This window comes from Lissotriton helveticus, chromosome 3_1, assembly GCF_964261635.1.
Source record: "Lissotriton helveticus chromosome 3_1, aLisHel1.1, whole genome shotgun sequence".
Lineage (NCBI taxonomy): Eukaryota > Metazoa > Chordata > Amphibia > Caudata > Salamandridae > Lissotriton > Lissotriton helveticus.
This window is the reverse complement of record NC_136061.1, coordinates 1,134,022,549-1,134,048,140: the sequence shown is the minus strand read 5'-3', so window position 1 is coordinate 1,134,048,140 and position 25,592 is coordinate 1,134,022,549. Positions and strand designations below refer to the sequence as shown.

At 46.4% G+C, this 25,592-nt stretch overlaps 1 protein-coding gene across 4 annotated transcripts in view; it reads right to left on the bottom strand.

Moving 5' to 3' along the window:
• PRPF40A (pre-mRNA processing factor 40A) overlaps nt 1–25,592 on the bottom strand; it is an 879,874-nt gene that overhangs the window by 790,196 nt on the left and 64,086 nt on the right. For all 4 annotated transcript variants that reach the window (XM_078681728.1, XM_078681731.1, XM_078681729.1 and 1 more), the window contains exons 3-4: nt 14,984–15,133; nt 284–364 (exon numbers count right to left, since the gene is read on the bottom strand). In XM_078681728.1, the coding sequence (XP_078537854.1) occupies nt 284–364; nt 14,984–15,133 (231 nt within the window). The remainder of the gene's footprint in view (nt 1–283; nt 365–14,983; nt 15,134–25,592) is intronic.

Below are 25,592 nucleotides of genomic sequence, written 5' to 3'. Positions count from 1 at the left end.
GGGGAGACGACTAAAGTGGTTCTTAGGCCTGAACTAAAAGCATTTTCCCACAGCAAGACTATCTTCATAACAGTACCGCACAACGCCATGGAGAAACAGAAACAGAGGCATTAACATAGTGATAAGGGACACTTAATGAACAGAGAGCGGCGGGGGGGGGGGGGGGGGGGGGGACTGTGAAAAACTGGTATCGGTTTTAGCAAAGATTAAACCTTTAGAATTATGTTAAAAACACAAGGTGAAGCAAACTGAATAACAAACAGTAAGGCTGACTGAATATTACCATTACTGTTGGCTGCATTGGAGCCTGGGGCATATGAGGCATCATCATACCAGGCATCACCGATGGCATCATTCCAGGCATCTACAATGAAAGCATGGCTGATGAGTAAACAGAACCTACACAGCAATGATATTAAGACTAGAACACAAGTACAAAAGATGTGAAATAGCTGCAGAACTGTCATATGTTGGTAAGCGAGTCACTAAGGGGCCAATTACGACGCCGGACGGACATCGTTGTGGAACTGGAACCAAACAGCCTCCAATCGTGGGTTCCATTCTAGGAATTAGGATGCAGCCGAACCCCGTTCGGTAGCAATCCTATACTTTGCTATGGGTCCGTGCATTCCGAACGAAATGCATGCGCTCATAGCAAAATGCTATGGTGCAGTTCATCCATGCACACTGAGGCAGGTACCTCAAGGCGTCTGCCACCGGGTGCAGGGATCAACGTGGGGCACCATAGGTGCCCCCTAGGCCACCATTCAGCGGCCATGCACAAATAGGGGCCCCAAAAGCGGTTTCCCATGGCCTTTTTGTGCAGAGGGAAACTGCCATTGTATTCCCTCAGCCAGAAAGAGGCAGCTAGGGTATTACTGTGGGCCTGCCGAATGATAGACAGGCTCTTCGAGCCTATCGTAAAATCAGAAGACTGGTTCGGATTCCCTTCCGATCAAGCCCATCGAAATCACTCGGTTGGAAGGGAATCCAAACTAGTGATTACGATGCGGGCAGGAGGGCTCCGACCTTTCTGCCTGCATCGTAATCTGTCACTTAGACTGCAAACTACATAAATGTCACAGACTTTTTTCCTGGAGACAGTTTATGATTGCAAAATTTAAGTCACATCAGAAGCAGTAGAATGGCGTATAGTCAATCATTAGGATGAGTTTCTAATGTATGTGTTCTCGGGGTGGCTTCCTCACAACGCTATGGTTTCTACTGAAAACGGGGTCTGAGTCATCCTATGTTGATGTTTGAGGTATGCAGCGGGTTAACATCAACAAATTGCATGCAGTCTCAAAAATCCTCCACCAAAACTATTAAAATATTAGACCTTGATTTAACGTTCCATTTTCTCTCATTTATTTCATTTGAAAGCGTTCTCCTTCCCAGTTACTTTCTGCTCACCTTCCCCCAAATACTTGGACTACTCTAGGTCGCATGTCTGTCTATCCCAATCTCTTTCAGTGAAACCATATACCTACAACTAAAAATATATCTAGAACTGGGGTAGAAAATTAACAGAAGCTAAGTTAAAATGGAATGCCACATGGGAGTGGAAGGGGAACACCTCAACAAGGAGAAGAAAATGAGTTACTTACCTGTAACTTCAGTTATCCAGTATTGGTATCTTTCATAGATTCACATGCTTAGAATCATCCCCGCAAACGAGGTGAGAGTCTCGCGGTACAATAAAACATATACATAATAGTCATAAAAAACATTCTACAATAGGCTACTATGGACAGCAAAGTCACTACATTAGCCTATCTTAGTCCTTTTTAAAAAAGAAACAAATTTGGAACCCAGCCAATCAGGCTGCAGCACCCTCTTAGAACCTTCCACAGAGGCAAAATCCTCAGATTTTCGTAGCACAAGTGACAGTAAGTGTGCAATAACAAGAAGGTAAGCCTCTCCGGGGAGGAGGGTGGGTCGCATGTGAATCTATGAAAGATACCAATGCTGGATAACTGAAGCTACAGGTAAGTAACTTGTTTTCTTATCCAGTATTGGGGTATCTTTCATAGATTCACATGCTTAGAATCAGAATAGTTCGCAGTAAATAAGTCTTAGTTGTATAGTGGATGGTGGGTATCATAAGAAAAAACAAAGATACCTCGTAAAAACCAACACAGCAATGCCGTTCAGCGTTCAACCGTAATAAGGGAAAGCATCAAATACATATGCGTAAATATAAAAATATATATACATATATATCTATATTTAAGAAACATTCTGAAAACCATAATGTAACAATACACATATTTATATATGTCAACATGTAATGATATATTCACCTCCTTACAGAGGCTTACCCTATTTAACCTCTTCCATGCTCGTGACGGAACCGTTCCGTCACGAGCCACGGGTGGGCTTGTGCTGGTGACAGAACGGTTCCATCACGGCCCTGCCGCCGCGCCTGCGCGGCGCGAATTCCGCGCCTGCGCTGAAGTTCTGAAAAACGGGCGGGGCCGTGACGGAACCATCCGTCACAAGCACAGCTCACCCGCGAGCCGTGACGGAGCGGTTCCGTCACAAGCACCGAACCGCCGCGCGGCCGCCCCACCCCCTTAGCACTGTGGCGGAATAGCCACCGCAGCGAAGGGGTTAAAAAGGTTTTCGCAACACAGCTTGACCCACTGCTGATTCAGCTTCTGTTGCCAGATCAAGACAGCAATGCCATGTAAAAGTGTGCACATTTTTCCAAGTCGCAGCACGGCAAATCTTCTCCAAAGATACTCCGGCAAACAAAGCAGTAGAGGAGGACACTGTCCTTGTGGAGTGGGCCTTTTGGTTTCATAGATAAAGGATGTCCAGCTTTAGAATGGCAGAATTGAATAGTGGATGCAATCCACCTTGCAATAGTAGATTTTGTCACAACTGTTACTGGCTTTTGACCACCATAGGAAAGGAATAGTTGAACAGATTTTCTGATGGACACAGTATGTGAAATATAGAATTTCAGACACCTTTTAACATCCAAGGTATGCAAAGACTTCTCAGCAGTGGAAGACAGATTTGGAAAGAAAGAACGCAGTATAACAGGTTCATCAAGATGGAATGTATAGGGAACCTTCGGAATAAACGCTGGATTAGTTCTGAGGAGAACATAATCATTGGTGAATTTCAAATAAGGTTGTTTTATAGTGAAAGCCTGGATTTCACTAACTCTCCGAGCAGAAGTGAGCGGCACCAAAAGTGCGGTCTTCCAGGAGAGATACTGGAGGTCAGTTTTGTGAACAGGCTCAAATGGATGCTTCATGAGCTGCTGTAACACCAGATTAAGTCTCCATTCTGGAGGAGGAGCTCTGACTGGTGGAAAAGTTCTGAAATCCCTTTAGAAATTGTTTGATCAAGCGATTAAAACAAAGGGATGCAGCTCCTGCAGAGCGTCTGTAGGTCAAGATAGCCACTAGATGCAACTTAACTGACGTAAACGTAAGACCAGACTTAGATAATGACAGAAGATAAGGCAGAACTTTATCTGGAGAGCATTGTAAAGGATGTATATTCTTGTCACTGCGTAGAGAAAGAAAGTGTAGCCAACTTCAAGGGCATCGATAATCCCTAGATCAAAATCTAGACATAATGATAGACCCTCCACAACATTCAAATAAACATGTACAGAAATAATGAGTTTATATAAAAATTCTTCAATCTTTTTATTTTGATTATTGTATGTTTTCTTGTTATTTTTGTCTTTTGTTTACATTTCATTTATTTATTCATTTCGTTCTTCACATTTAAAAAAGACATTTATAGATAATACAAAGTGTTCAAACTAAGGCAAAAAATCGATTATTTACAACTAAAGACATACAAAGAAAATAAGTGAAAACAGAAAAAATTACATATATCAACAACTCATACATACACATTAATTACAATTATTTACAATACAATTTCAATTTTTGTATTCGAGGGTCTATAACATTTCTAGTGCGAATGCATATATATACATACAGTGTTAACATCTTAGTGCAGCCACTCAAATTAATTTCTAGCCAGACCATCTGATTATTTACTTTTTGCCTGTTAGATTTCATTATGAATCCACATTTATCAATGTTGGCTAAACTCAGTATACTTATATAAAGTCATTGTCACTTATAGTATATACATTTTTATTGCACTCCTAACTATGATAGTTTATCTGAAGGGTTCCCAGACCAACAGCTCCATACTATAGATAAAAGACGGAACTGCTGGCTAGAAAACCCCAGACCACTATCAAAGTATTAAGAATAAGTGAATTATATAACTAAATCTGGCAAAAAGGGACTGTAATAAACACTATTTAGTGTCCTATTGTTACACAAAAAACAATTACTTATATACTATGACAAAACACGGAATGATATCAGGAACAAGACCCCTCATGGACTGGCCATGAGTATAAATTCACTGGAAAAAAGGGGGCCCCTACAATGTACTCAGTTAGCTACTCGTAGGGAAGGTAAACTATGTAGAGAAAGAAAGTGTAGCCAACTTCAAGGGCATCGATAATCCCTAGATCAAAATCTAGACATAATGATAGACCCTCCACAACATTCAAATAAACATGTACAGAAATAATGAGTTTATATAAAAATTCTTCAATCTTTTTATTTTGATTATTGTATGTTTTCTTGTTATTTTTGTCTTTTGTTTACATTTCATTTATTTATTCATTTCGTTCTTCACATTTAAAAAAGACATTTATAGATAATACAAAGTGTTCAAACTAAGGCAAAAAATCGATTATTTACAACTAAAGACATACAAAGAAAATAAGTGAAAACAGAAAAAATTACATATATCAACAACTCATACATACACATTAATTACATACAATAATCAAAATAAAAAGATTGAAGAATTTTTATATAAACTCATTATTTCTGTACATGTTTATTTGAATGTTGTGGAGGGTCTATCATTATGTCTAGATTTTGATCTAGGGATTATCGATGCCCTTGAAGTTGGCTACACTTTCTTTCTCTACATAGTTTACCTTCCCTACGAGTAGCTAACTGAGTACATTGTAGGGGCCCCCTTTTTTCCAGTGAATTTATACTCATGGCCAGTCCATGAGGGGTCTTGTTCCTGATATCATTCCGTGTTTTGTCATAGTATATAAGTAATTGTTTTTTGTGTAACAATAGGACACTAAATAGTGTTTATTACAGTCCCTTTTTGCCAGATTTAGTTATATAATTCACTTATTCTTAATACTTTGATAGTGGTCTGGGGTTTTCTAGCCAGCAGTTCCGTCTTTTATCTATAGTATGGAGCTGTTGGTCTGGGAACCCTTCAGATAAACTATCATAGTTAGGAGTGCAATAAAAATGTATATACTATAAGTGACAATGACTTTATATAAGTATACTGAGTTTAGCCAACATTGATAAATGTGGATTCATAATGAAATCTAACAGGCAAAAAGTAAATAATCAGATGGTCTGGCTAGAAATTAATTTGAGTGGCTGCACTAAGATGTTAACACTGTATGTATATATATGCATTCGCACTAGAAATGTTATAGACCCTCGAATACAAAAATTGAAATTGTATTGTAAATAATTGTAATTAATGTGTATGTATGAGTTGTTGATATATGTAATTTTTTCTGTTTTCACTTATTTTCTTTGTATGTCTTTAGTTGTAAATAATCGATTTTTTGCCTTAGTTTGAACACTTTGTATTATCTATAAATGTCTTTTTTAAATGTGAAGAACGAAATGAATAAATAAATGAAATGTAAACAAAAGACAAAAATAACAAGAAAACATACAATAATCAAAATAAAAAGATTGAAGAATTTTTATATAAACTCATTATTTCTGTACATGTTTATTTGAATGTTGTGGAGGGTCTATCATTATGTCTAGATTTTGATCTAGGGATTATCGATGCCCTTGAAGTTGGCTACACTTTCTTTCTCTACATAGTTTACCTTCCCTACGAGTAGCTAACTGAGTACATTGTAGGGGCCCCCTTTTTTCCAGTGAATTTATACTCATGGCCAGTCCATGAGGGGTCTTGTTCCTGATATCATTCCGTGTTTTGTCATAGTATATAAGTAATTGTTTTTTGTGTAACAATAGGACACTAAATAGTGTTTATTACAGTCCCTTTTTGCCAGATTTAGTTATATAATTCACTTATTCTTAATACTTTGATAGTGGTCTGGGGTTTTCTAGCCAGCAGTTCCGTCTTTTATCTATAGTATGGAGCTGTTGGTCTGGGAACCCTTCAGATAAACTATCATAGTTAGGAGTGCAATAAAAATGTATATACTATAAGTGACAATGACTTTATATAAGTATACTGAGTTTAGCCAACATTGATAAATGTGGATTCATAATGAAATCTAACAGGCAAAAAGTAAATAATCAGATGGTCTGGCTAGAAATTAATTTGAGTGGCTGCACTAAGATGTTAACACTGTATGTATATATATGCATTCGCACTAGAAATGTTATAGACCCTCGAATACAAAAATTGAAATTGTATTGTAAATAATTGTAATTAATGTGTATGTATGAGTTGTTGATATATGTAATTTTTTCTGTTTTCACTTATTTTCTTTGTATGTCTTTAGTTGTAAATAATCGATTTTTTGCCTTAGTTTGAACACTTTGTATTATCTATAAATGTCTTTTTTAAATGTGAAGAACGAAATGAATAAATAAATGAAATGTAAACAAAAGACAAAAATAACAAGAAAACATACAATAATCAAAATAAAAAGATTGAAGAATTTTTATATAAACTCATTATTTCTGTACATGTTTATTTGAATGTTGTGGAGGGTCTATCATTATGTCTAGATTTTGATCTAGGGATTATCGATGCCCTTGAAGTTGGCTACACTTTCTTTCTCTACATAGTTTACCTTCCCTACGAGTAGCTAACTGAGTACATTGTAGGGGCCCCCTTTTTTCCAGTGAATTTATACTCATGGCCAGTCCATGAGGGGTCTTGTTCCTGATATCATTCCGTGTTTTGTCATAGTATATAAGTAATTGTTTTTTGTGTAACAATAGGACACTAAATAGTGTTTATTACAGTCCCTTTTTGCCAGATTTAGTTATATAATTCACTTATTCTTAATACTTTGATAGTGGTCTGGGGTTTTCTAGCCAGCAGTTCCGTCTTTTATCTATAGTATGGAGCTGTTGGTCTGGGAACCCTTCAGATAAACTATCATAGTTAGGAGTGCAATAAAAATGTATATACTATAAGTGACAATGACTTTATATAAGTATACTGAGTTTAGCCAACATTGATAAATGTGGATTCATAATGAAATCTAACAGGCAAAAAGTAAATAATCAGATGGTCTGGCTAGAAATTAATTTGAGTGGCTGCACTAAGATGTTAACACTGTATGTATATATATGCATTCGCACTAGAAATGTTATAGACCCTCGAATACAAAAATTGAAATTGTATTGTAAATAATTGTAATTAATGTGTATGTATGAGTTGTTGATATATGTAATTTTTTCTGTTTTCACTTATTTTCTTTGTATGTCTTTAGTTGTAAATAATCGATTTTTTGCCTTAGTTTGAACACTTTGTATTATCTATAAATGTCTTTTTTAAATGTGAAGAACGAAATGAATAAATAAATGAAATGTAAACAAAAGACAAAAATAACAAGAAAACATACAATAATCAAAATAAAAAGATTGAAGAATTTTTATATAAACTCATTATTTCTGTACATGTTTATTTGAATGTTGTGGAGGGTCTATCATTATGTCTAGATTTTGATCTAGGGATTATCGATGCCCTTGAAGTTGGCTACACTTTCTTTCTCTACATAGTTTACCTTCCCTACGAGTAGCTAACTGAGTACATTGTAGGGGCCCCCTTTTTTCCAGTGTATTCTTGTCACTGCACCAAGAACAGAATTGCTTCGATTTCAGAGCATACGTTTTTAAGGTAGAAGGAGCTCTTGCCCTAGCAAGAATATCTCTACAATCCTGAGGTAAATTTATCTCCTTAAATTCTATGAATACAGAAACCATGCATGAAGATGCAATTGGACTGGACGAGGATGAAGAATCTGGCCCTTGCTCATTGATAACCGGGTCGGAACTGGTGGAAGGCGGTAAGGTCAGCGTTTGGACAGTAGGAGAAGATCCGTGAACCAATGCTGTCGCGGCCACCGCGGTGCAATGAGAATCATGCAGCACGGTTCCATCTTGAGCTTGCGCAGTAGTCTTGGGAGAGACGGAAAGGAGGGAAATGCGTAAGCAAAGATCCCTGTCCATCGCATCATGAAGGCATTCCCCCACGAACCCTTCTCCGGCTCCCAACTGGCAAAGAATAGGCACTTTTGATTGTTTTTGGAGGCAAAGAGATCCAGACTTGGTGTGCCCCACATCCGAAAAATGTGGTCCACCACTGATTGATCCAACTTTCATTTGTGGCACGACTTCACGGTATGTGTGAATGGGTACCTCCTTGCTTGTTTAAGTAATGCATACAAGTGGTATTGTCAGTTCTGATGAGAACTGTTGACCCTTGAAGCCTTGGGAGAAAGGACTGCAATGCCAGGAAAATGGTCGAAGCTCTAAGAAATTTATATGCATTTTTGCCATTGCAGCTGACCACTTTCCTAGTATGCAAAGATCTTGGAGGTGTGCACCCCACCCTTCTAGGGAGGCATCTGTAGTGAGGGTGAACTACGGACATTCTTTGAGCGCATCCACCAAAGCAGCGCATCCGGCATAGCTAAAGTTATTCTCACTATGTCGTCAAACGACCCCGAGATTTTTAGCCATTGACTGTCTAGGTCCTCTTGAATCTGCCTCATCCTTAGACAGGTATGAGGTACCAACAGAATTGCTGAGGATTGTATTCCCAGGAATGATTTGATGATACTCACAGAAGCGGACTGTCTTTTTTGGAGGTCTGATGCCAGAGAAATCAGACGCGATTGCCTTTTTTTGGACAAGAATGCCTTGTCTTGGATAGTATCCAAGACTGCTCCCAGAAATGGAATCCTTTGAGAATGATAAAGATCTGATTTCTGACTGTTAAGGGACAGCCCCAGAGATTGAAATAGTTGAAGGCATATGGACGTTGCTCGAGAAGTCTACCAAAAAGAAGGAGCCTTTATTAGCCAATCGTCCAGTTATGGAAAAAGTTGTATTCCTTGCAGTGTGAGATGAGCTGTCACCAGGGCCAGGAATTTTGTAAAGACTCTTGGTGCAGAACGCAGGCGAAAGGGGAGGACTTTGAATTGAAAATGAGCACCTGCCACAGGGAAACAAAGGAACTGCCGATGTTTGGGGTGAATGGGGATGTGGAAGTATGCATCCTGGAGATCAAATGTTTTCATGAAATCCGCATGGTCCAGAAGTTGAAGGATTTTCTCAAGTGTGGTCATGCGAAAGAATTTCTTTTCAAGATATTTGTTCAGTTTTCCTAAATCCAGGATAGGCCTCCATTCCCCTGACTTTTTCTTTATAAGAAAAAAGTGGGAATAAAAACCTTTCCCCGCCTGAGAGTGGGGGGATCTTTCTATCGCTCCTTTCGAGAGTATGGTTTTTGCTTCCTTCCTGAAAAGCGCAAGATGTGGAGGACGTTTCTTTAAAGGTGGGTGGGAGGGATAGTGATAAATTCCAGGGAATGCCCACATTTGAAAATGTCCAAAACCACTTGTCTGTGGTTAACCTTTTCCAATTGTTGAAGTGTCTGGATACATTTGGAATCCTGTAAATGAGTTGTGGCGGAGCTGCTGCAAGTACTCTCCACACCACTGGAGTCAAGCTATCCAGGCTGATGAAGGCTGATAGCCAGAAACCGGTCCTTGGATGCTTGATTCCGGTCTGGGAAAGACATGGCTTGGTAGTTCGGACTGGACTGTTCCCATGAGGCACAGGGTCAGAGCGGATTTGCATATAGCCAGTGTCTAACCCAGGGTGGTGTGGAGTGCAAAAAAACGATGGATTTAGGCCCAGATACTTGTACTGGGGTGAATGTATGACATTGTATGACATTGTTCTACATTCTGTCCATCAACTGTGTTTTTTGCAAGTGCTAATAAGTCGTCACTGTTTTCTAGCAGAATCTCTGCCTTGAGGCTGTCATCTTCTATTTTGCTGTCTATAAGCGGCAACTGGAGGGTTTCTGTAGGACTGCTGCTGTTGTTGCTGTTGATAGTTATATATTCCCTGATTACGCTGGTTTTGGTATCTCTGATAGCCACCACGAAAGGAATACGATCCTCTGCTTCTTGAACCCCAAAAAGGAGTCTTTCTATATCTCTAAGTGATCGGCAAAGGCCTCCGCAATATCTTGCGGGTCTACAACCGTGGAGCCATCCGGTCTAAGAATGGAGGGTACCCATCTGGATCCTTGGTCTCGTCGCTCCAGCCACGCAAGCATCTTGCCTGCAGCATCACCGAATTCGTACACACGGTGGCATGTGTGGAGCAGTCGGGCCTGAGCTTTTTCCAGAGTCAGCGCCTTATATGCTAACTGCTGAGTGCGGAGGCTGTGAACAGTGTCGTCGGTGGGGGCGGCGTTGTGTATCGTTTCAAGGTGAATGAGGTCTGATTCTGCCTGGAGGATCCGTTCTCTACGTGCACGTAAATAGCCCGTTTTTAGTGTCATCGCCTCACCTTTCACGACCGCCAGGTACGCCTCCCAAAGCGTCACCGCCGAGTCCACAGAGCAAACGTTTTCATCGAAGTAGAATTCAGTACGTTTGAGGAGGCCGTCTTTAATATCAGGAATCTGCATGAGCCATGGGCTAATAATAATAGGGCCGCGGGTGTACGGACGGTGATAGGTCAATTCTACACTGAGGGGTGAGTGGTCGGATATGCCCCGTGGAAGACCTGTTGGGCGAACAAAGCAGCCAAGATCAGCAGTGGGACAGAATAAATCAATGCGGGACATGCTTTTGTGAGCGTTTGAATAGTGTGTGAAATATGATGTGGTAGGATAATGGTGGCGCCAAATGTCTACCAGCCCCATGGCTTGCGTAAAGTCAGATAGGTCTGAGCGCGACCGATGTGAACTGCGCTTGGGGCTGCGGTCCAGGTCGTCGCACATCGTGCTATTAAAGTCTCCGCCGATCAGAAGTGTACCAACAGGCAAGCTCAACATGCGAGTGCCGAGTTCCTTAAGGGAGTCCTGGACCAGTGTCGGTGGAATGTATACTGAGAGTATGTTCAACTTATGTCCCTCCCAAGAAGCCTCAACCAGCGCAAAGCGGCCCAAGGGGTCAGCCCTTGTTTGGGGAGGAATAAGTGCAAGATTCTTCTTAACCAGGATCCCAGTACCGCGGGAACCAGAGGTGAAACCCGCGTGGACCAGTAGGGTATAGCCACCCCGTTGGAGAGCTCGACAAGAATTACCCACTAAGTGCGTCTCTTGTAACAGAACGATGTCGGGGGAGTGGCGCCGGAGGTAGTGAAGGACCACACTCCTCTTAATTTTGTGTCCTAGACCATTGACATTCCATGACAGGATCGTGAGAGTCCTAGAGAGGGGATGTGACATAGTCAGAGACTAGGAGGACTATATGGAAGGAGGAATGGAAGTGGGGCCGGCCAAGGCGCCGGAACAGCAGGTCAAAACAGTGAACTGGAGCAGGAAGCCAGCAAATCTCTTGAGGACCAGGCCATCTCTGGGGTAGACAGCTCGTCAAATTGGGACCTACAAGGGGCCGAAGGCTACAACCAGTGTGACAAGAGAGGACTCTGCATAGAAACAAAAGAAACAAGAAAAGCAACGCAATAGTAACACAAGAAACCCATAGTTCCCCACCCTCCATTCCCACCCCCCTCCCTGCTTCCCTGCCCGCGGACTTCAAACTATCCACACCCCAACTAGGCAGAGTGCCTGTCGCCCTCCCAACCATGATAGGGGTACTCGGTGAAGCAGTGCCTCCACCCGCCTGACATGAACACTAAAGTGACCAACATGTACAGGAATATGCAAAACGTAAGACAGTTCCCAGTGCAATATTCACATAGTAGAAAGAGTACCTGGCAAGCAGTCCGTGCGGCCCCGCCTGGGGCCGAGAGGTGCACCTTCGGGAATTAGGAATGAGCGAGGCGGGGAGACCCGCCACGCTGAGCCGTCCCATCAAAGAAGACCCAGTAGGAGGAGCAGGTCTATAGAGGAACAGCCTCATGGCCAAGGGATATCAGGTACCATCGGTGTTGACTCCGGTAAAGAGTTCTTGACTACCTGGCATCTGATCATCTTGCATGTGAACGTCGCGGTCCTCATGGGTGTCGCGATCTCTCGGAGATCCTCCAACTCGGCGCCAGCCCTCCATCCAGTCCCATACCTCATCTGGCGACAGGAAGAACCACGCCTTGCCGTCGTGTTCCACACGCAATTTTGCTGGGAAGAGCATTGAGTATTTGATCGGTTTCTCACGTAGGGCCTTCTTGACCTCCAGGAAGCTACGTCGTCTGGCCTGTTCCTTCACGGTGAAGTCCGGGAAAAACGTGATGCGGGCATTGTCCAAGAGGAGGGGCGGTCCTGCTCGAGCTGCATGAAGAATGGCGTCGCGGTCGCGAAAGACCCTCGCAACAATAGGTCGGGGGGGGGAGCTCCCGGTTTGGGCTTACCCCCCGGGACTCGGAAAAGTAACCGGAGAGTTGCTTCGGCCGAAGAGGTTTCGTAATCAGCTGTTCCACAAAAAGGTCCGCAGCGGGCTCTTCCATTCGTTCAGGAACGCCTAAAATGCGAACATTGTTGCGCCGCGCCATTCCTTCATAGTCGTCCAGGAGGTCGCTCATTTGAGTTTGCTGCTTCTGGAGCTGCGCCACTTGTTGCTGAAGGGTAGAAGTGTCATCAATAAGAGCCGCAGTTTTGACTTCGACGTCTTTGACTTTGGAGACCATTTTCCTCAGGTCCGCCCGTAGCAGTGTCACCTCTATATTGACTGAGTCAATCCGCGTCTCCACAGAGGACCTGACTCCCGCTATTGCCTGCATGACGTCCTCCAGGGTAGGAGTCTTCGATCCTGGCGAGGGGGATGCAAGGTTCGGGGTCTCCGGGGAGGTCATGGTTTAACTGCCTCCTTTGTTGCCCCAGGAGTTCTTGTTAAGCTGCCTCTGGGAGGAGGGTTTGGACCCCTTGTTCGTCGCCATGAGGAGCGATAGCGTGGGGGTGGCGGCGTGTGGGGTACACAGTGAGCTGAAGTGCAGCAGTAGAGGCAGCCTGAAATCACGGCTCAGGCAGCACACACTCGTCGTGGCAGGGCGAATGAAGGAGGCAGGACAGCATCCAAGGAGCAGCAGGTGACAGAGGACACAGCGTGTGAGGGGACCCTGTGAGGCTCAGGAGTGGCACTGAGGGTCGGAGACCATCCGTAGGGTCAAAGCGGGGGCCAGGACTCACCACAAATCAGCTATGTCTGAGGACCTCCACGTCCCAGGCAGGTACGATGGCAGAGGGGCGGGTTCGACCCCAGCAAGGGCAGCAGGAGGCTCTCGGGGTGTCCAGGAGGGTTAGGCCGCAGTCAGGGCTCAAGGTAAAAGAATATCGGCAGAGACTACGATTCCGGACCCAACCACTAGAACGCGGCTGAATAATGCACAGCATAGTGAATCCAGAAAGATTCACACTGCAAAACAGAAGCTATCATCGACTTTATCATCGACATCGTAGACGGAAAAGCCATCCTCAACTATGTGGTCGTCGAAGCCGCTGTTGTCGTCGACGGTGGACTTGTCGACCGGAGTTGTATTATCATCGACGGTGGACCAGTCGACGGGAGTTGTATCGTTCTGGATGGAGGACCAGTCGACAGGAGTTGTATCGATGACAGCAAGTGTCCCGTTGACGACTAGGTAGGTGTCGACGAGAAATGGGTAGTCGTCGTCGTTGGTATCGTCGACAGCGACGATAAAGGCAATGATATCATAGTCAACGGAGCGATAGTCGACGATGGGATGTTCTTCGTCGACGAAGAGGATGCACTCACCAGCTGAGGAGATTGGATCCTGTTGACGTCGAAAAAAGCACAGTCGACGACAGACACCTTCAGAATGAGTTTTTTGCTGTTTTGAGGCAGTTTTCACAGAAATCTTCCCTTTCTCACAAGATTTCACCTCAGAAGAGAATAAAGCTTTTCTTTTCTAGAGGACGAGTGACTAGTCTCAGAGTGAGGTTTTTTCAAGGTCTTACTCGGTCTCTCAGGAGGATCATCAGATCTATCCCTCTTCTTGGTTAGAGGGGTGGACACCTGAAGACTAACTGCCATTATCTCCTGTAACTACATCAGATGTAGCCGTCAACTTCTCCAGGCAAATAAGCAATCTTCCTTCACTATCTTTCAAACTCTTGGCAGGGAAGGTTCTACAAATCCTGCAGTCTTTAACCTTGTGTGCTGGATAAAGACAGTAAATACATTCCTTGTGGGGATCTTCAAAATGTAGTCTCTTCTTCCCACATGAAGAACAAGGCAAAAATAAGCTTTTCTTAGCAGAATCAGACATAGCTATTCACAAAGTTCAACCAAAGGTGAAGAAAAACTGAGCAGAGCTCAGGAAGACTCCCCGTCACACGACGAGCGGTTGAAAATCTGAGGGTTTGCATCTCTGTGGAAGGTTCTAAGCGGGTGCTGCAGCCTGATTGGCTGGGTTCCAAATTGGGTTCTTTTTGCAAAAGGACTAAGATAGGCTAATGTAGTGACTTTGCTGTCCATAGTAGCCTATTGTATAATGTTTTTATGACTATTATGTATATGTTTTATTATACCGCGAGACTCCCACCTCATCGGCGAGGATGATTCTAAGAATGGGAATCTATGAAAGATACCCCAATACTGGATACAATTCAAAACACTAAGTAAAAATGTTCTAATACTGGAAATCCCATTAAAATCATTAAAAGAGAAATCATTTGGTGAAAAGCAACCTTAGCATACATTCTTTGTAAGCTTTACTATAACACATGGTAAGTAGACTATATAAACAAGAATTTATATAAACGGTCACAAAAGGCTCACCTGTCCCATTGATGGTCCTCCCATGGGCCCTCCCATATGCTGCATCATCTGAGGCATCATCCCATGTGACACTGGAGGCATATTTGGCATTCTCTGACCCATGTGTGGCATTCCCATGCGTTGGAAATGAGGAATGCCTGGGTGACCCATCTGAAATGAAAACAGCCTGGGTTAACATGCAATCGGAAAGCTTTTCTATGGGTTATGGTATATTTTTTAACCTCATCAATTCAAGTGAAGCAGTTTGCTTTTCAGCTATTTCGTTATTGTCTAATGGCTGATTAAGTACAAGCTCTCCAGCAAAGAAACAGTAATAGAAGTAACAGTGGCCTCAGAGTTCTGTCACTAAGCCTACTCATGAGGGCGGTAGGAAAAGCCTTATTTGTTAAAGAAATATGTTGACACCACTGAGCAACCACAATGTCAGTGCACCCCCTAGAGCTGATAGAGAGGGTGTCATGCATACCCCTTACCCACTGCCACCACCTGCATGCGGGAGATGCAATTCACTCTGCAGTAACTGTAATAGGGCACACTGTTCCAGTTTGTGACTGGCGCACCTCGTCAAAGGTGCACCATGGCACAAACAATTTCAGTGCATCCTTTATATTATTTAGCACATGAGAGCATACCAATATAATATGCATATCATAAAAGAATGCATCAAGATTTATTGATGCTTCACACTATTATCAATTCTGAAAACACCATGGCAGCACAGCAGAATTCTGTATTTTTAACCAAACTATATTAAAACAGAGGAACCGGAATAAGTACAGCCTCACCACATTTATTTTTAAATTTATTAATTGTAGGCGGTGGTAAACAAAAAATGCCAATCAATTAGGTTTGCAGTAAGAATGTTTAAAAAATTTATGGAAACCAGCACACAAAAACTGAAAACTTAAAGTTGGAAAACGACATACCCAACAATACACATAAAACGGCACTTTAAGATGGCTACCACGGAAGCAGAGCCTGGTTGGGCAGCAAGATGGCCACTCTATCAAGAGGCTCTGCCAGCAGTAATTAATATCAGTCATCTATACCGATTCCATAGGCACATCTACCTCCAGTAACATCCTCTGGAAAAACAAGGATCGAAATTGATCGAACCCAGGCCCCATATAGCAACGCCGAGTTGTGTGGCAGCATCTGTGGATATAGCATGCCGTGACGTGCAGCCTCCTATAAGAGTGGGGCTGGAAGAAGTGCCTGACTGAAGCTTGCAGCCACCGCATACTGATCGGTGGCCGATGGTCTCCTCCTGGCCTGCCCTGGGGGGCTGATACGCCTGATTCTGGCATGTGGGAGATGAAGCAGTGGCACTTGTCAGCCGAGGGGAGAGCCGGGGCTGGCTCCTTCGGACCGAGAGGAACCCACCAGTATGAGATAGACATTGGGCTGCTATCGGCCTGGTTCCAGACAACCCCCGCGGTTTAAGATTCTACAGGCCGAGTTGTTTTCTTGGGCCCGCAGGCCCTGAGGGGAAGACGTTTGAGTGGTATCCCCTGTGCGGTCAGGACACTGATGGGCCCACATCTGCAGACTCACTCCAATTGCCCCGGCTCCCCGAGAGAGACTCTGCATTGTTGGGCCCAACAAAATGTTGACTTCTATATAAACTGGATCCAGACCTACCTGCACCATCCTGAGGGTAGGGCCAATCTACAAAACCGCCCTCTGCCCGTGGTCTTCTTTATCACTCTGGGAGGCTCTGTTGTGGCCTTCGAGAAGTTTGGTGGCTGGGGGGCGGCCTGCTCGTGTCCAGGGAGAGGTAGGGGTGCCATTGGAGACTATTGTTATTTTTCATATAAGTACACAAATATAGGCCCGGGTAATATACACCTTCACCTACATTACCTCCCTTATACTACACAGTAACAAGCCTGTAGGATTGAACCATGACCTAGTTCTAGTCCTGGGTGCAGAAGGAGTTTTCCCTGAACAATAGTGTCCTATAACTTAATCAAGTATGAATGAATATTCATGAGGGTTCTTGGAAACAAGGCAGGGACTACAACACCTACCCCACCATATCTACGTACAAGATTCATCCCATACCTCAACCTCAAATCCAACAATGGCAAATACATGAAACAAGGGACAAAGACACCCTAGATACTTTTTGTAAACATACAGCACATCTTGCTAGGGTTGGTAGAGGGAACCGAGACATCCAGGCCGACAAACTGACCAGAGACGCGGAGGCTCCTGCATGCAGACGCTCCAGCTACCAGTGGTTTAACACATCCCTTGCAGGGTGTCCAACTCAAGACCAGGACGGGGGCCCGACACTCACTTCAGGTAATAGGGTTAGACTAAATCCTAGAGGGATTCTTTGCTTCACACCTATCACATGCTAGGTACACTTAGGTACATCTAGATAGGCATCTTAGGAGTACGCAGACTTTTTTTTCACAACAAAATGTTATTGATTGATTTGAGCAGAATGAGAGAAGTGGTTCCCCACAATCAGGAGATCACCTCCTAGTATCATGGTACAGTTTACATTATAATAGCTACGACCAATCAAGAATTGGAGTAGAGCCAAGAAAATTAACACCCCCCCACCCCTACCCCCACCAACTCCCATTGCCCAACTGCCCAACTACCCGCCCCTTATCCCTCCCTAGCCCTATGCACGTGCATACAGAAAACCGTCGGTGCTCGTTCGTAGTGCGACAGGCATGATGATGGGCACATGGCCCCCTTTCCTGGGTTGATTTTGGCCATGGGGACCCCATCCCCTGGGACCCAGTGCATATAAGAAAGGTGAGAGGGGCACTTGGCCCCTCTCGCTAGTCTGTTAGTCTGTTTTTAGAACCTGGGACCCTATTCTCCAGGGCCCGGCTGCATCTGGAAGGGGGAGAGTGACACGCGACCCTCCCGCTCTACATAAATCTCCCTTCTCTATGCTACGGGTATGTCTGTCTGCTGGTGTTATTGTTAATGCGTCTGTACTAGTCACATGGTACATTTTAGGAAATAGCCCCCTCATATAACAAAAACCCACCCAATCAGCCAGTAACAGGAAATAAGCCTTCTATCCACAGACAAAATAAACTCCCGGAATTGGAAATCCCTCTCCCTGTAACATTTGCCATGTTCCTCCCATTAATTCAAAGGTATGTTCACAACTAATTCCCACATGTCTGGTTCGTTTTAGTGTACTTCTTCTATAAATGCAAACTTTTTAGGTTTTGCCTGGCGAAAAGATGCGCTCTGCGCATCTTTTTCGCGCAGGCGAAATCCTGATGAGATCTGTAGTGTGGCTTTGGGTCGGCCCTCGTCATTCATTGGCTGGCTCCATAAATGGAGCCTAGCCATTGGACGAGGGGCCTGTCCGTCAATGCCGGACCAGATTCGGGGGCGTTCCCGAGATTCTTTGGCTTTTGCCGACGTCATGCTACGTCAGCCGAAAGCCGATTCTCGGGAACGCCCCCGAATCTGGTAAGGCACTAGTGGCACCCCGAGCGCTCTGCCGCCTCCTACTACGGTGCAAACGCTGCCTCCCTGATTGCCGCCGCTGCCCGGGGCCGAGAATAACAGGAGGACCTCGCCGGGGCCGCGGAGAGCAAGAACGAAGGAGCTGCGCTCCCATTGGCTGAGGCGGTCGAGCCCCCTCAGTGCCGCCGCGCTAGGAGTGGTTCTCGAGCCGCCGCGTCATCGCTGGAGCCGTGCTGCGATTGGCCGCAGCTTCGTTTCGTCAGCCTACACACAACGGATGTTTTCCCTTCATAAATAGAACTCCGCCTCCGCCCGCCTCCGACCGTCCCGCCGCAGCGGGGCCCTGCAGCAGCCTCGGCCACCAGCACTACCATGGCGGGCGCTCTGCCAGGCTCCCGTGAGCTGCGGGAAACTTCGCCGCCCCCCCTGCCTGAGCTAGAGACGGGCCGCCGCGCTGCCCGCGGCGACCCGGAAGTGACTAGCCGGCCGGCCAATCCTAGCGCGGCCGGCCGGAAGTGCCGGAAGAAGGAAGACGGCAGCAGAAGAAGTATGGCGGCCCACGCGGGGCTCCCGTGGCCTGCCTGGAGGGAGCCCCGGGAGAAGCGGAGGACGTTGCCGGTCTCCCATGCTGAAGAGGGAGACCGGAGAAGTGCTCGCAGCCCACCGCCTATGTCCGCCCTTTGTATGGGGTCGTCACAGTCCTCTTTTTCACATCCCCCTCCTCTACACTCCCCCCTCTCGTTTCTCCTCTTTATTCTTTTCCTCTCCCCTCTTTGCTTCCGTTATTCTTGCCATTTCTTTCCTTCCGCCTTCACATCCTTTCATCTCCTTCACATCCTATTTTCTCTCCTCGTCCTTCTCCCCCTGTCTACCCCCCCCCCCCTGTCCAAACAGGTTCTGCCAGGCTGGCTGGAGCTGGCATGGGAGGGTAAGTGGCTTGTGACCCACCCTCTGCTTTTGTGCCCTTTAGCCCCGCCCCCGGTCTCAGCAGATATTGCCCGGCTCCGCGGCCTCCGTGGACTCCACTCTCTCACCCTCGCCATGAAGATGCTCGCCCTCCTGTGCCTCGTGGCGGTCGCTGGTCTGGCCTCGGCGGTGCCCATCTCATCGTGAGTACTTTTACAATCACTTGCTTCTGGGATGGAAAGGGTCAGGTAGCCCGCTCGCTACTGGTAGTAGTCATTGAGTGGGCACGTGGGCCTATAAGTGAAATGCACCATGGTGGACCTGGGCGGCTGCCCCAGGAGACACCTCTGCGAGCCCCTGCCGCCCTGCTCTTTTATTTATTTTGCTGTTGTACGTTGTAGTAAACCTTCTTTCTTCCTTCTTATTCCCTCTTTTTTCACCATTCTATCCTCCCCATCCTTGTATTTCCTTGCTTTCATATTTTCCTATCTTTTAATTGTTCATATCCCTCCTTTTCTTCCTTCATCGCCTCCCTCTTTACAGTCCCTCTAATACTTCACTCTTTCCATCCTTATCTCTTTACTCATCCACTTTGTTCCTTCTCCTATGTCCGACGTCATCCAGCAAACGTAGGTATTGGCTCTCATCTGGAGAATGTGCTAGCCTGGAAATCACCCGGGGGAAGCAAGAGGGGCGGGGGAGCAGCAGAACAAAACCTGTGATTTTGCTCATCTTCGCTTTTGCAGTAGGAAAGATGCTCTTTGCTTCAAACTGCCCCTTCCCTATTTCAGCCTGAAAAAGAATATGAATCTAAAAAATTTGACCTTTTCTATTTTCTTTTCTATCCCGCCTCCTCCCGCCCCCTGCTCCTTTCCCCGCCGACACCAAGGTGACTTAAACTTGGTAGAGTTGGAGAAGGGAAACTACGTTTTAAATATTGTTTGCAGACAAATTCTGGTTTTATTGTCCCGATGTCTAATGTGGCAACCCCGAGCCCAGTGACACTCCTCCAGGGCCGGCGGCGGCGACCAGTGCCGAGTGCTCAGCTTAGTGCGTTTTAATGACAACGGAGCTTGTTAATGGCCGAGGGCGGCTAGTTAGTAACCCGTGGTATTTAATGGCGCTGGAATCGCTGAACGTGGATGGTCTGTGAATTAACAGGAAGGCCTGGTATGTGGATGAATCTGGATTCGAGAATCATACGTTATAGGATTATTTAAGGCAGGGTCCTGCGTGAGAAGGGACATGAGTGAGGGGGTGCATGCAATAAGGATTGTTTTGTGCAGTGCCACAGGGGCACCCTGGAGCCACTCCGGTTCACCATTACTAGAGGTATTCTGCACATGGCCTGGGGGGGTTGCCAATGTGTACGTGTCTTTGGCTTTTAAAAAAAAAAAAAAAAAAGATGACTATTTCTGTCTATTAGCAGGCATGTCTAGCGAAAAATAGTGCTGCAAACATTCCAATCCGCGATCCATTTCCGAATGTCTTCGTTTTAGAGGTTCCTGCTGAGAAGTATTATTAGCCTCCAAAGGCACGCTGTCTTGTAAGTGATCAGCTGTCGGATACATGCTTGCATGCTCGCTTTCTGAGATTTATAGATATAAAGGTATGTTTGAAATGTTAAGATTCATGATTCTCTCTCCCCTGCACAATGGCCTCTTTACTATCCTAACAGATTATGTTGTCGACGCCGAGACTCGACCCTGGCCCCCCAGCTCCATAATGTCCGTGTTCCCGTTCCTTCCCGCACCCCCCCCCACCCCTTTTCCCGGTGTCCGTGTCTCCGGCCGTCTGTCCCACCTCATTTACATTAGAACATCTTCAGTCCTGCTCTTTAATAACCAGCTCCCGCAACAACTCCCCGTGCCAAGTCCTCGCACACACTCTTTACATAAAACACCTCTCTGTTGCCTGCGTGTGCCTCCGTGTGCCCCTGTTGCCTGCGTGTGCCTCCGTGTGCCCCTGTTGCCTGCTTGTGCCTCCGTGTGCCCCTGTTGCCTGCTTGTGCCTCCGTGTGCCCCTGTTGCCTGCTTGTGCCTCCGTGTGCCCCTGTTGCCTGCTTGTGCCTCCGTGTGCCCCTGTTGCCTGCTTGTGCCTCCGTGTGCCCCTGTTGCCTGCTTGTGCCTCTGTGTGCCCCATTTTGCTTGCGCCCCTGTTGCCTGCTTGTGCCTCCGTTTTCGTGCCCCTGTTGCCTGCTTGTGCCTCCGTGTGTCCCTGTTGCCTGCTTGTGCCTCCGTGTGTCCCTGTTGCCTGCTTGTGCCTCCGTGTGCCCCTGTTGCCTGCTTGTGCCTCCGTGTGCCCCTGTTGCCTGCTTGTGCCTCCGTGTGCCCCTGTTGCCTGCTTGTGCCTCCGTGTGCCCCTGTTGCCTGCTTGTGCTGTGTGGGTGTGTGTGGAGGGCTCTGTGTGGCTGTGTGTGTGGGAAGCTTTGTGTGGCTGTGTGTGTGGGAAGCTTTGTGTGGCTGTGTGTGTGGGGGGCTTTGTGTGGCTGTGTGTGTGGGGGGGTTCTGTGTGGCTGTGTGTGTGGGGGGCTCTGTGTGGGGGGGCTTTGTGTGTGTTTGTGTGTGTCATTTGCGAGAGATAAAGCTAGTGGCATTGTAAATGACAATGCCATGTATTTATGTTAAAAAAAAACATAAATAAAAATAATGTCAAGAGCAATGCCAATAGCTCTAACTTTAACAAAGGCAAAACCATTGCATTGTAAATGCTTGTTTCTTTGTGTTGACGGTCTAATCTTAATTCTGGATAAACCACTTTCTTTCTAAATTCATCCTTCTTCTACCAAACATTTCTCAAAACATCACTATGTTCGTCTTTACTGCGTATCATGTTAGTGTTTCTCTCTCCTAATGACATTAAAAGTTTTTCTAGTGGTCGCATCAAACAAGTTAAATTATTCTGATAAGCTTTAACTCTGTAGGTCTATGTGGCATAAAATAGTACCCTGCTGTGTCCATTTCTATTATTTGTGAATGTAAATTCATGCTTTCTGCCAACGGCACTCTAGAAAGTATTAAGTCATAGTTAGAACAGAAACATTCAAAGTTTTCTCATTTATATACAAATGTATTACTTGTTTACCTGATTGTATATTGCTATGTTTTCTGTACGTTACTGTTATCCTATTATGTTAGTGACTATTATATTGCTCCCATTATCTCTGTCCATTCCTGCTGCCCCTACCCCTGTCTCTGTGAAGCGCTCTGATATCCGTAAGGATCTTGTTCGCGCTATATAAAACTTTGAATAAATAAATAAATAAATAAATAAATAAATGACACATTTTACAGGCCCGTATGGCATCCACCACCTACACATTTTCCTCATGTTCCACAGGGGGATCCAATGGCAACTCCCTATAGTCTGCCCACCTCTTCCAGATCTTGAAGTGTTTACGGGGGCATCCTCTCGCCTCAAACACCGGTCGTTCCAGCCCCATATAGTAGTCCAGTCCGGCCTTCCATGCACACAGGGGGGGGGGGGGCTCGGTCTCCCTTCCACGCTCGGGCCAGGTCTCTTTTGGCAACTAGCAGCCCCAGCAACAATAAATGGCGTTTGTATAAGTTCCCACCAAACCCCTCAAGTATGTGGAGCAACCCTAAACAATGAGTGCGTGGGAGGTCCCATCCCAGAACTTCAGACAGGCGACTCCATACACCCCTCCAGAAGCCAATCAGTCTAGGACACGACCACACCGTATGCAGCAGCGTGCCCGCTGCAGCCCCACACCGCAGACATTCCGGCGAACCAATCAGTCCTGCCTTCCAAAGCCGCTCTCGGGTATAATAGGCCCTATGGAGATACTTAAACTGGATTAATCTAAGCCGCATTGCTATTGCGGTCCCCCGCGGGGATTCCAGGGCTTCCCTCCAGTCATCGTCGTCGAGGGGACCAACATCAGCCTCCCAGGCCGCCCTTAGGGGAAGCAGGGTGGAGGAGCAATGTGTGACCATCGTTTGGTAGCGGGAGACTTTATTATCTCCAAGGTCTCCCATGAATACTTTCGCCTCAACAGGGCTAAATTCAGGGAGCGATTCCAGATTAGCAACACTGGGCGTAAGTGCGTGACGAAATTGTAAATAGCGAAAGAATTGGGTTTGGGGCATGTGGAACTCAGTACTGAGTTCTTGGAACGATTTAAGAGTGACCCCGGACATTACATGTCCCAGCGTCGAAATCCCAATCGCCTCTCAGCTGTCGAACCCCGGCAGCGTGGACAGTTCGGGGAGTCGTCCGTTATTCCACAACGGCGTTTCCGCAGTTAGTCTACCCCACCAGCCCATGCGACGCAACGCCTGCCGCCACACAGCAAAGACCACTTTCGTGACGCATGGCAATGTCCGCCGCAGCCGGGCTGAATAAAGAATCGTGTGGAGTGTACTATCCCCCATCAGTGAGCGCTCCAGGGTGTATGCCGGGTCCCCCCTGTCACCATACCACCACTCATTGAGTACTAGCAGTTGGGAGGCTTGGTAATACGACAGTAGATCAGGGGTGGCCAAGCCACCACAATACGTGGATAGGAAGCACGTCCGTAGCGCCACTCTGACCGCTCCCCCAGCCCACAAGAAACGACCTAAGGCAGAGTTGACCTGCCGAAACCACTGGGGAGGGATGGGGTGAGGATAGTTCTGCAGCTGGTATAAGAGACGCAGAAGAGCCACCATTTTGAAAATCGCGGATCTACCGAAAATAGTTAGAGGCATCCGGGACCACGTTTTAATATCTGCCTGAACCCTCTCCCACACAGGCACTATGTTGCGTTCCCATGTGGTGTGCACGGATTCCGAGAGGAACACCCCCAGATATTTCAATCCTCCGGTCGCCAACTGTAAACCTGCCGCCCAGGGGTCCATCTCTACTTCGCCCCCCAGTACCCATAGGGTGGATTTGCCTAAATTTAAATAAAGGCCCGAGACCTACCCAAAGATTCGCATAATTTCTAAGACTCGGGGCCCCGAGCGACACAAGTCAGTAAGGAAGAAGAGGACGTCGTCCGCATATAGAGCAATTCTATCTACAAGGGTCTCAGTCCATACAAAGCCCCGGATCTGTGCGTCTATGCGCACCCAAGAGGCCAGAGGCTCCATGGCCAAGGCGAATAGGTATGGGGACAATGGGCACCCCTGATGGGTCCCCCGTCCGATGGAAAACGTTTCCGAGATCGCCCCGGAGACCCGCACTGACGCCGTGATATCCGTGTACAGCAGTGAGATATATGACAGAAACACTGGGCCCAAGTTGAGGCGAGGCAGGAGCGCAAAGAGGTACGTCCAGCTAACTGAATCAAAAGCTTTATGAATATCAGCCAGTAACAGCCGCCCGTTCCCCGGTGGCCCTCATGGCATCTACCGCCGCCTGCGCACGCCGGATGTTGTGCCGTGTCGCGTTATGAGGCATAAAGCCGGCCTGATCAGGGTGGACCAGGTCCGTCATATATGGGAGTAAACGGTTCGCTAGAGCCTTTGCTAGTATTTTAGCCTCTATATTGAGCAATGAGATGGGGCGATATGAGTCATGCCTGTCAGGGGGTCTACCCGGCTTTTGGAAAACCACAATTTCAGCATGGCGCCAGTCAGGAGGCAACCTACCCTGCGCCCGTGCCGTCTCCAGTGCACATCGATAATGGGATCCTAGTAGGAGTTGGAATTTCTTAAAAAATTCACAGGGGTAGCCGCTCGGTCCAGGTGCCTTCCCTACATTAAGTTGACCCAGTGCCTCCCCCAGTTCATCAGCCGTGAGGGGAGCGTCAAGTGTTTTCCTGGTCTCATCGGAGACAGCCCTAGGCGGCAAGTCGTCTATGAATTTAGCTACGTCGTCTACGGAGAGGCAGTCTTTCGGGGCATACTTACCCTGAAATAGTTGGCAAAACTCGCCGCCAGCTCGGCCGGGTCTGTAATCGCCACTCCGTCTTCAGCAGTGAGACCCGGCAGCGTGATCAGTTGAAGACTGCGCTGACATAACCTGTGGAGCATGGTACAGGACTTATCTCCCCACTGGTATACCCTGCTCCGTGTGGCCAACCACGCCTGCTTAGCCTGATCCATCAATACAGATGCATAGGACTGCTGTGCCTGGAGAAGCAATCGTATCGCTACCTCGTCTCCCCCTCCCCGGCTCCGCCGCTCCAAATCTTCCACCAGCTGGGCTGCCCTAGTGGCCGACTCCCGCTGTCTGCGACGGGCCGCAGCACACCACGCAATGTCCACCCCCCGTATAGTGGGCTTCATTGCCTCCCAAACCACTGCTG